This window comes from Amblyomma maculatum, chromosome 11 (genome assembly GCF_055883805.1).
Source record: "Amblyomma maculatum isolate TAMU_Amacu chromosome 11, ASM5588380v1, whole genome shotgun sequence".
Lineage (NCBI taxonomy): Eukaryota > Metazoa > Arthropoda > Arachnida > Ixodida > Ixodidae > Amblyomma > Amblyomma maculatum.
Window position 1 is genome coordinate 76,045,987 of NC_139354.1, and position 12,174 is coordinate 76,058,160.

A 12,174-nucleotide genomic window follows, 5' to 3' on the forward strand; every position below is an offset into this window, starting at 1 on the left:
TTTATCCAGATGCAAGTAAAACAAATTCAAAATTGCTAGAATGTTTATTCATGAAACCACACTCCAACTGCTGTCGTTTTTACCTAGTACGCAGTGAAAGATTTTGCACTTTAAAGAAAAGAAAACTTGTCAAATTTGCAATATTGCCAGCACATTAGTAGCAATCTATTAGCGAATACAGAACAACTTTATTCTGAATGTACTTTGTTATAGCAGTTGCACAACTCGTCTTTTCATCACCGTTCTCTCAGAAGGTTTAACAAGTATTATCAATAAACCGAGTTTGCTTCAGTTCAACGTGAAATTCGTCCCTTCGATTCGTACATACGTCTTGTAATTTTGCGAGCCATTTACATTCTTGAATTCCCCAAACACCTTAAGTGTTTTTTACTTAAGAACAATTGTCTACACGCCTGCACTCAAGAGAGCGGTGCCGCACTGTGTTCTCGATACTTTTCCATGTAAGGTTGTATAAAAATAGATTTATTTTCCTTCTATCTTCAGTTTAGCGTGACCGCAAATGGCATGAAACCTGTCATAAGCCTGTAAAACAAAAGCTTGTAATTTAAAAGGGCGTTGAGATGGTTATCAATATCAGAAAGCCTGTAACCTGCATATGTGTTATCTAGTGCTGGGAATGTAATGCAATCACCAAATGTATTGTGTGACACTGTAACTGGGTCGCTAATGATATATGAGCTGAAGTATATATACCGCTTATTTCTTGACCTTTCGGAAAATCTCAGAAAGTTTCTTTATAAAAATGTTCTCAACGAATTCGATTGAGCAACTTGTACACAAAAGCTTACTTCTGTTTACTGATGGGATTGTGGCTAAATGATCGATCGAAGATATGGGAGAAAGAAAGTACATTTTACGGTGCCATAAGAGGGAAAAATGTGTGAATACATAAGCCAACAGTAATGTTCACAGTAAAATGAGTCATACTTACGTCCTGAGGTGGGTGTCTTCCTAAGCACAAAACAGTCATGAGTACTGTATACAATATCATACTGTCCGCTGAATGGCAATGACGGTCGGACCGGCTCTAAAATGAAGATTGTGTTCGTGTTTGCACTACCATGAATATGTCATTAACCCAAAAGAGTATAAATATAGAAGAAAACGAACAACAAACGTCTTATGCCATGCTTCATTCCAATACAATTTTCACTTTGGTTTCTGTTATGCAGCATAATTATAGATTTAAACATTTAAAACTAATAAAACCTTTCACTCAGGGCGCTTCAACCGCAAATAAACTTGGGCGTAACACGCAACATGTTTTGCCTTTTGTGTTTGGTATCATGTGAAAGCTTCGCTGAGAAGCAAAAGCCACATGCATGGAGCTATTTATTGTTAGGGCCTATAATTTATCCAGTTTAAAAATGTGTCTTTAAGAAAAATAGAAATTATGAACGCCGGAAATCATGCCTTAAATTTTCTGTTTATCATTCCATTGCATGTCATCATCCATCATCATCCTCAGCCTGATTATACCCACTGCAGGGCGAAGGCCTCTCCCATATTTCTCCACTTAACCCGGTTCTGTGCTAGCTGCATGTAAATAAATCCAATTAAACACTTCTGAAATCTTGACACAATCAACATAAAGCACTGATTTATAATTAGAGTTTTTATTAACGACTGAAAGATAACATGATAAATTCAACATATTTAAAGACTGTTATTTGAAATATTGTGTAACGTGATGTCAAATTATCAAAAATGATTTCCACATAACTCGTACAAAGGTACTAAGACCCCGTCGTACGGACCACAGGTGTAGGATATTCACTCATATTTCTATTCGAGGCGCTTTCAAAATGTTTAATTCCTCGCATGCCAGCAGCCGGAAAATAAAATGAATTATAATTACTGAGTCATAAGGAAAATAAAAACCATGTACATGCATAAATGCATAAAAAACAGAAAGCCGACAGTCAAGCCCCAAGACTGCATGAACTCATTACTCATGAAACAAGGAGCCTCTCTCGTTTCTACGTAAACCTGATAGAATAGTGAGTGAGTGAGTGAACTTTATTAACTACTCGGGGATCTTTTCCTTCGCCTCTTCAACCGAGGCTGACGAGCGGTTGGCGCCCCAAGTCCAGGGCACCACTGGCTTTCATCAGTTTGCGAGCTCTTGTGACCAGGTAGAGCTGAGCCTCCGGGTCAGTGCTGGCCAGCAAAGCTTCCCACTGTCTTTCATTTGGGTTTTCAACCTAATAGAATAACCTCCCCTGGTTAGCTGATAAAGAGCTACTCAACGTCTACAATGGCTATTATAACAGTCGCTTATCTTTAAATGAATAACAATTTATACTTGGAGGTGACCGTGAGGAAGCCTAGTCTGGCATCTCGCTGTTGAAGGCAGCTGATGTCTGTCCGAAGTTCACTCAATTTCACGAGAAACCTCCCCTTTTTCTTTCAAAATTACCGTGTACCATCTGCGGAAGAGCACTAATATTTCGTTTTAGTTCGTAAACGAGGCGATGATATTGCTTACTTGTCAATTTGACACTTGCTGTCTGATCATGTTTTTTATATACTCGGTAGTGGAGTAAGGCGAAAGAAGGGCACTTACTGTACATAATACCTTCTGTTTAACTTTATTCATAACTTTGCCACTTTGCAGACTCAAGAAATAAGAACTTTCTGTCATGGTAGCTTTCTCGCTCGATGGCTCATTCTAATGTGACTTTATAAGATGTGCATAACAGCGTGTGTTGTTTTATGTCAGCCCAAGGGGAAGAATTGAATGGCATCCAAAATATTCTGGAGCCCACGCCTATAACAACTTTATTTAACGCCTATGTGCGTACACGATGCAATGTTATGTCGAGTATTTGTAATCAGTCTATACTGTTTTCACACTGTTGTTTTTTCTTGGTGCCCATTTCATTTCCTATTTTATTGATTATGAAGTTTTGTAATACATTTAGTAGTTCTCCATTCAGTTCATATTTCTATATATATCAGCAACCCAGTCTGAAAGCTTCTAAGCCGTGTTAAATATACGATGCAATATTCATGTAGCTTGGTCTTGAGAATAACTTTTTCAGCTGTGTGCTATATTTCAGTAGTTTTGTATATTTTCTGTCCTATGTTTCTACTTTATTTACAAACAATTGTCATGGCACAATAGAAATGACTAATGGCAGAATAGTATGGCTGCAAAAATTGGACAGAAACTCTGTCAGAACAATACAAATTTTCTATAGTTGGATTGCTAATTCTTACGTTTCTTTGTACCATTGTACCAGGAGAATTTGTACCATTCGAAACTCTTCAGTTGAAACAAACTGCCTGTTCATTCAGGTTATTCATGAATATTTACTAAAACCTTACATTTATAGGGCGAGAATAAGCATACAAGTCTTTTTATCAACATTAGACTAGCAGGAAGGCCAAGATAATAAAGAAAATGCGATTCTGTGACCAACGCTTTTCACATTAATTTTTTCTGTCTGAGCTGTATGTACAAGGGCCTCATTTCAATTTTACACGAGCATGAGCACTATCTTGTAAAATGTTCCCAACACGAAAATGAGGACAAAAGAAATACGCACTACAGGACGAGTGTTCTGTTTCTTCTTATCATCATTTTCTTTTTTTTTTTTTCAGCAGACGTTATACATGATGAATCAATACCAAAGGCCCGAACATCGGTTTTGAGCACTATCACGACATGCCGCAGACCCATCAACCATAATAAGGACTTGACCATTTTAAGGCTGTTTCGATTATCAAATAATCCAAGCACATACGCACTGCTGTCTAATATTTCATCTGGTGCCTAAGTGAAATCTGAGCTGCATTCAGTAATTTCTTTCTCCTGGTAGCAACATAGTGATTGTGTCAGCCCTCTCAGCTAAAACCGACTAAATTTATTAACTTCGACACCATAATAACGTTTAAGAAAAAAACAAATAGAAATATCTAGGCGAAATAAAATTTACCTACACGTTGCTGACATTGCTTGTGTCATTTGTAAAAAATGGAAAATTGTTTCTGCAATCATTCAGCGAAAGATAATTAGCCCGATATGAACATAAATTCAATACCTAAGATTTCGTAGCACCTGTTGCAGGTTTGCAGGGACTACAAGAACATCAGCCTAAATGCCCTTTGCGTCCATGTATCTAGAACGCAAGTGCGATCAGGAAAGTCTGTTTAACGAATTCTAATTTTGACAGAACAGCTCTGATAAAAAGCCTAAATGCAATTAGAGATATTGGCCACGTTAGAGGAAATGCCTGTCAAAAGTCTCGGCTGCTTTTTAGGCTTCCTCTGACTGACTGTTTATAGAGTTCCGCAAGTTAAGGTGTTGGTAGGGTAGATTGCAGTCAAAGCGAATAACCTCATTCTGCGAGGCTTTGGTCATGTTCTGTAGATTGTTGACCTAATGCATAAAGCAGCAAAGCCAGAGGATTCATTAATAAGAGAGGCGGACAACCTACTCGTAACGCTACAACATTTTTCTGCACCCTTTTCCCTTTGCAATGCTATCGCTAGACCTCACTTCAATTGTGCTTTTCAAAACTTCAGAACACTTAAATGTTATTTCAAAAGTGAATGGCTCAGTTGTATACTCAGTACACATCAGTAGCTGTGGAATGCAGACAGAAAAGCTAACATCATTATCATTCCTACCAAACCGCGAAAGTTTCAAACAGCATCAAACTCATTCGAATTTTAACCGAATTGGACCAGTAAGTGTAAACGTACAGCATGCCAAACCACAGCTCTAACCCTTCAGTTTCATTATTCGTTGGACGAAGCTAAATATAGATCTGTATTTAGGTTTAGCCCTCTGCAAAGACTTCATGAGTTTTATTAGGTAAAACATTTCTGCAAAGGTGCTTCTTCCCGCAACTCACGAGTTAATTGTGGACTGGAGCCAAGTAGGCATTCTGAAAGCTTTAAGAGCGGTTCTGCGTTCCCGAGAACGGTAGTCAGTCAAGAGCGTTCAAAGTTTCCTGGTTTCGCAACTGACTCTAGGGTCCTCTCCCGTGGCACTGTTTTTCTGATTACTGCGCCGCCTTGTGGTAAGATGTTGAGAGCCAGCATTCCTTAGTCAATATTACTGAAGGCCTGCTGCAACGCAGATTTTGCGTCGTTAATGACATCCGTTTAAAGTTATACTTTGTTTCAACGAAAAACGAAGCATACTGCTAACGTGTGTGCAGTGACGTTGACAAAGTTTTGCTTTTGTACTTCGCCGCAGGCCTTTGCGCACTGCCAGAGTCAGTAAATGCTTTCCTGTATATATTCTTTAAAAATATTTCACGTCATATAGTTAGGGTGCGAATGTCACCTGCAGCCAACATGGAACTGCGAAGCAGGCTTCCTCTGAACATTTAAACCATCCCCAGCGACATGAATCCTGCCAGCAACTACGCTTCCGGCCGACAATTACGCAAGATAAGCGATGAGGCTCCGGCCCACACCCACCTTGACCCGATTCCGAAGAATGAGCACCCCTTGTACAACCAAGAACGGCGCCAGGCACCAGCTAACGCTTGAACCGAGCACCCCGTCCAAGACCCGCACGCCCGATACGTGGACGCATCGGAATAGAATCGAGAAGGATTCACGGCACTGCTCGTTGCGGTGACTAGCAGCACAAACAACGGCAGAGAGCGTGTGGTGCGAGGACGCCACTGACGTCGAGGAGGCTTACATCGATCTTGCGATATCCGAGGCCAAGTGTTGCACCGCGGACAGCGACTCGAGCAACGCCAAAGGCAACTTTGCAAGTGCGAATGTGCGCACAGGTGGCTGCCATCATCGGCAAGCTCCAGCTCCAAGGCTGTGGCAGCACCATTCGCATTATGTGGTTTCCAGCATACGAAAGACGAGTGTCCATCATCGCCGAACCAACCCGAGAAGGTCGGTTCATCGGCGCGAAGGTAATTTTTCTGCGCCCGCAAGAGTGACCGTTTCGTGCGGTGGTTCGAAACCAAGTACCGACTGACCAGTTATGAAGTTACCAAGTGTAATGCATAGCTCGACGGATTGTGCTTCCTCCCCACCCGGCACTCAGTCGGGAGGAGGCCATCATCCTAAGGTCGATACAGACCAGTTCATTCCTCGCCTCGTCAGGGCTACATGTGCATCACCCAGACACCTTTCCGAATGGTGCGTTCAGTGTTTTTGATGTGGGTCTGGCGGACCAATGGTACTTCATGTGGGACTATGCCGGTTCCCGACCGAAGCTGCCTCCTTGACATGCCCGCCCGATCTTAAAAGTGCGGTGCTGAGTAGAGACAAGGACTCTATGGGCCCTCCAGCAGAACTGGAGTGCGCTCCAAAAGCAAAGCCTCACGACCCACCACAAACAGGCCGAAATGAGGTAATGCGTAGCATGGCATTGCCCCGGGTCTATGATTGGCCACCGTCGCATCGTGTTAAATCGTCGGAAGCCGGAATTTCAATAACATTGTATCTACCTGCCTACCTAGTGGTAAAAAGTGCCCCATACATTTGTATTTCTGTCATGAGGTATTTATTGACAATATTTTCAAGCGAAAGTTTGAATACTCTAAGTAGAGCCGGTTTTCGCGTTGGCTTCAATTCGGCTTTCACGTGACGTTCAAGAAGCAGAAGGACGAAATGTTCCTATGCAGTTCAGATGTCCACTGAGAATTTTGACAGATACTAGGCATTTTCTTTATTATGAACAAACACAGAATGTCAGCGCGGGAATGTTGTTTTCGGCTTCACATGTCCATAGAAATATGTCATGGATACTTTGCCCTTCCTTTCTTATAAATCCCCACATTATGTCAGCGTGGCAAGCCAAATACACTCAAGGAGCCGCAGGACAAAGTGGGGCCATATTATCACCTTCCTTCATAAGAACATGCTACTGTTTGAAGTGTAAACTTCTGGACCACCCCTGTGTAGCACACAATGTTGATTACCTTCTCACTTTGACACTTTGCCTGTACTTTGACTTTCCCAATTTTGAGCTGAGAAGAGTGAAAGAGGATGCAATGCGTGATTATTCATCTGGGTAACATCTCATCACGCCCTAGCGCGATGAACACCACCATGCTGACAATCTGATACACTTAATTTCAAACACCAATGCACCCCCCACCAAGCTATATTTTGATGCCCGCTCCGTCTTTCCCATCCCAGCATCCTCTCTGCGGAAAAATACACGCGTCCTGATCCCGCTGTGCACTTATCCCCTCCGTAATAACTTGACTAAACTGTAGGAGGCATCCTTTAAAAAGATAAAGGCTGGATGGGCCTTTACCCCATCGGTCACGTTCTACTGGGACTCCCAAGACATAGCACCGGCCAACTGACTGAAATATTCTATAGCGGCTGCAGAGGTGGATGTGCGCTACCTGCTGTGGACCTGCTGAGGGCGTCAAAGACACTGATTCTCCGGAAGCATAACAGTAGGCGACCAGAGAGAAGGATTTCTCCAAGTGGTTAACGGAGAACACTAAAAGTAAAATCCTTCTCCAATTTCTGGCGGAAAGTGATTTACATGACTGTTTAGTATGTCGTATGGCAAGTTAGCGAAGTAAAAAAAAATTCAACCGATGCGTGTATGATCGAGAAGCAGCTGCGCCTCAATGTAGAGCTAGCCATGGACACCAGTGCCCATTAGACTGCACTTAGTGCGTCGTACCGAAGCCAGTTAAATCTGACTAGGAATGAGTTCTACGAACGTAACCATAGTGTGAAGCTTTCTAGAATGCGAGATGGGTAAATTGCATACATGTTTATATCTTGTCAAATGTTTCACGAAAACATTCCAGAAAATATCATGGTGGCAAATTTCTTTCTGATACTAGAAAAAGTAAACTGACATTTTCTAAATTTTACGAGAGTACTTCTTTAGAAGAATCAACGGATCAAATTTGGGAGTGTTCAAGAAAAACTTCTTTGTTTCTGTTTTTTGCGCACATACATGAGTGCCATAACTCACCGTCTGGAGTAACTTGGAGAGTGCCAGCGCTTTCATCAAACTTATAAGATGCAGAATATCCCCTGGAATACAAAGAGTAACAGGGTTGCCCTAGTTCAAACACTGTATTCAACATTACATTTTGTTTTTGTGGGAAAGGCGTGTTCTTAATCAGACGCTTGTATATTGCTTCTCCCAACTAAATCGATGAATCCTTGCAGGCCAAATCGCGCATATAAGTAACATTCGATTATCATTTATACCAAATTTGTTTAAGAGTACCTGCTTCATTTGGTCAGCCTTTCGATGTTAACGCCGCCTGTGGCGGCGATGTATCACAACCGGCCGCTGCTAAATTGACACGACCAGTACCTCGACCTTGCTGCTTTCGAGGTGGAAAGAATTATTACGATTCACGAAACAAACTCAACTAAGTTTCGCTTATCATTATTGATAAATCAGTAGAGAAAGCGCTTCAAACCTTCAGCAAAAATTGTGCCCTATTTCTCCGCGGAATCATAACACAGTATTGATATAAACACATCGTGATAGCGCCATCAATGACATAGCTTGAACAGCTTGTCAGCATCGCTGCCGCCGAAGACGATGCGAACAATCGACTTCGGGTCGCATGAGGTAACTATTATACCGAAATTTGGTATACGGTATTGACGACAAAATGCTATTTCTATGCGAACTTTTTGCTGTACGGAGCAAGCGGTTTAGGTAAAAGAAGCACAATACACCACGTACGTAACTGAGCAATGCACTTGGTGATGCATCCTGCCTTGTATTTGCTTCCTGCGTCTCCTCGACCTAGAAGCATTTCTAATTACCAAATAAATAGGTGATATTATGCCTGCAAAGTTTACGTCCACCCCTCAGGAGGATTTTCCTAATACCCAACTTCACAAGTTTATACCTAAAGGAGCGAGTTGTATGATCCTGCAAATTATGTCTTACTCAGTATGAACTCCAGCGCGGCCCGCAGAAAGGAAAGGAAGCGCGAGCGCAAGGACATTTTAATCAACCTACTCCATGTGTTATACTTTTCGAAGGACCTTTTTTCTATCTTTTTAGTGTATAACATTAATTTATGTTTCCTCGTCTGTAATTGATACTTTTCGCGCAATAATGTTGAGAAGCTGCTGGACAACTAGTATGATGTTAGACGATTTCAATTTCCCATGCACAAGGATTCGTGCGGTAAATAGCAAGTTTAAAAAACGAAATCATTATATGCAGACATTTAACCTGCGCTCGACGTATTCGCTGTCGTGTTCATGTCGACTATGAGTTAATAGTGAGTGTTCTTTTTAATAAATCGCAGCTTAGGAGGTACATCTTATCAATTCATGCGGAAAAAAATCGGGGCTCTATACCTTGCTCTACATTTGGAGTAGTAATGCCGTGTAAATATATTACGTCTACTATATTCACTAAATGATCTATTATCATTATGCAAGATTTTTTTTCGTGGCTGCTGAAGAACGTGCACTGCCGTAATCATGTAAGCGAACACAGTTGCAATTTTCAAAGAAGACAATGGGAGCGCTGCTCAACCTTTTACAGCCAATTTACTCTCAGTATGAAGGAAGTATACACTTCGTTTTTTTTTTCTGTAGAATTCAGTACAGGCACGATAAACTTCGGTCCTTCGATTTTTGATCTAACAGTCTAATTATCTGTCGGTATGTGTATTGAAAATCACGTGATAAATCTAAGCACACCTCTGTACGACGTGAGTACACATTTTTGTTTCGAGTATTACATTGGATTTATGATCGTGTTAGGTCGAGTTCAAAGAGCCCCGGGGCTGTTTCACTTGCCCACTACTGCAGCCAGTGTTAAATGACAGGGGGTCGAGCCGCTTAAATATGCCAGCGCGGCCTCCAATGTTGCAAGTGGTGATATCGTGAAGCGGCTTGTACCCCCAACTTCTAACCAAGGTCACAATAGCATCCGCGGTTAGTACCAGATTAGGCAAGCTACAAACGTGCTGCGTAGCGTGGGAACCTGATCTCTGTAGTATTGTAAAGCAATATTTTCTGATATCGCATGAAGCCCACACAAAAATATTCAAGAATGGAATGTCCAGCGTTTAAACAAATGGCAGAAAATTTCCTTTCTCCAGGGACTTTGCCCATTGTTCTGAATAAAAAATTACATAATCACTGTGCGCATTAGCGGACCGCTAACGCAGGCGAACGCCGTTTGATCTTAGGATGTTGCGGCATCCCGATACCATGTGACATGGTCCATTTAAGACCAGCTGCCAGCAGGGTCTTGTTTCAGATGGGAAAACAAGCGGCGCTGAAATTTAGAGGTAGAGCTTCGCTCATTTTCACTGTCTACTTGTTCTGTTTCCGAGTATATGTTTATCTTACTAAAATTGTTCCGCCAAAACAGGCCGCTCTGCTATGCTCCCCAATTCACAAAGGCAACTACGCTCACCTACAATGCTATACATAAGATTAAATCAAAACACTTCACTGTTACACCGAGATGAGGAACTGCAATGCGCTTTCGTTGTCAGTATTCAAGGGCCACAAACTATGGCGAAACAAGCTAGATACGCCTCGCGGGCGAATTCCTTGCCCTAAAAGATCGTCGTTCACAGAAAGTTATCAGACAGCGTAATGTTCACGCAAACACCAAAAGTTTAATTTCACAAATGTGCACTCCATTATAAAAATTATCACATTGTGGATCAGCAGCTTGTCAGGAGAGGTATGCGATGCAGCAAAAAGAGATATTTCTCAAGATTGGTTCCTGCGATGCGTTCATTTGTCCAAAGAAGTCGCCGCGTAGGATAAAAAAATGCGTCATGCACCTGGCAAACGATACCATTGTCCAATTTTTATCTGATCTGTACTTAATACTGGCTAAATGCACAACCAACCAAGTTTGTGTATGCTGTACTACACCAAAATAGCATAATTTGTTTTTAACTTTGAAAATTTCTCGTTTCTCTTATCACCTACTGTCATGATATCGGCGCGCATTTTATTAAGCCAGCGCGGCGTGAATCCCGCGCGGCACCGCGTCGAAGGTCCAACGATATTTGAGAAACGCATCCTTCGCGCGAGAGAGCGCGTAGCTTTGTGCGCGTCGGCGTCACCCTCTTTCTCATCACCCGGTGAAGACGATGATTCATCAGTCCGGAAGATGCCAGCCGTCTCCAGCATGTTGGAAGTCATCTGACCAATGACGGGAAGAAAAGGGAACGCTACAACAAGCAAAGCTAAGTGCGTCTGCGCGAGCTATCCTTGGCGCGGCTCAACAGACAGACGCGGTGCGCCCTATTTATGGAGGTCACGTCGCTTGAGTCAGTCAGTCAGTGATTGCGGTGTGGTGGAGCTATAAACGCTTGCGGTCATGCGCGCTATCGTGTAGTTCAGGTCACTGACGCGATTGATGGCTACGTAAGGGCCACCAAAATGAAGCAGCATTTTCTGAGTGAACCGCTTTTCCGCAGGGGTCACCAAACTCAGACTAAGTCTCCAGGGGTGTAAGACGCATGGCTTTCCCGGCTATCGTACCGAGATTTGGAGCGCTTTTGCGAAGCATGAATCCGCAAACAGGCGAGAAGGCGGGCTTCTTCGACCCGACAAAGAGTTTCGGCGATGCACGCGTCTTCATGGCTCCTTGTGACATCCTCTGGATGATACGTGTCGGTGTAGGTCTGAACGACGGGTCAGGTAAATGCCGTCGGACGATTGTACATTAAAGGCGCGCGCCGATTGCACTAGAGGGAAATGTGACCCACAATGCCACACCGGTAGCACACGCGAATAGGTCGACCAAGATTGGGAGCTTCAGCGTTATTTTCGTGCTAGAAAGCCACGAACATCCACATGCTGGTTCCAGGACGGTTTAACTGTCCGGCTGTAGGCGCCTTGTGCAATTGGATTAAGGCCGAGGGTCTCTGCACTGGCAATAAGAGAACTGTTGTAAATCTTGCCAGGTTTGGTCGCGGGGTGTCCAAGCCGTTATTACAGGCGGAGTCCGTGTCATGCACTCATGTATATCTTGTCGTCAAAGGACACAAACGTGCATGAGCTTCACTAGCATATGCGTCATCTGCGACGTCAGAAGGCCAAGCAAGCTGCTCACGTCGTGGCATCTCATCCCGAACAATTTAAAGGAAGGCACGTCGGAGACTTTGGGGTGGAAACTCTTCAACATTGACTATGGCAGTGACATTTGCGAGCCGCCCACGCTGCGGTGTATTGCGGCAC

At 42.9% G+C, this 12,174-nt stretch overlaps 1 protein-coding gene across 2 annotated transcripts in view; it reads right to left on the reverse strand.

The window, feature by feature from the left end:
* Nucleotides 1-12,174, reverse strand: part of LOC146174196 (uncharacterized) — a 78,117-nt gene that overhangs the window by 18,796 nt on the left and 47,147 nt on the right. For both annotated transcript variants that reach the window (XM_084584523.1, XM_084584522.1), the window contains exons 7-8: nt 7,955-8,016; nt 953-1,048 (exon numbers count right to left, since the gene is read on the reverse strand). In XM_084584523.1, the coding sequence (XP_084440649.1) occupies nt 953-1,048; nt 7,955-8,016 (158 nt within the window). The remainder of the gene's footprint in view (nt 1-952; nt 1,049-7,954; nt 8,017-12,174) is intronic.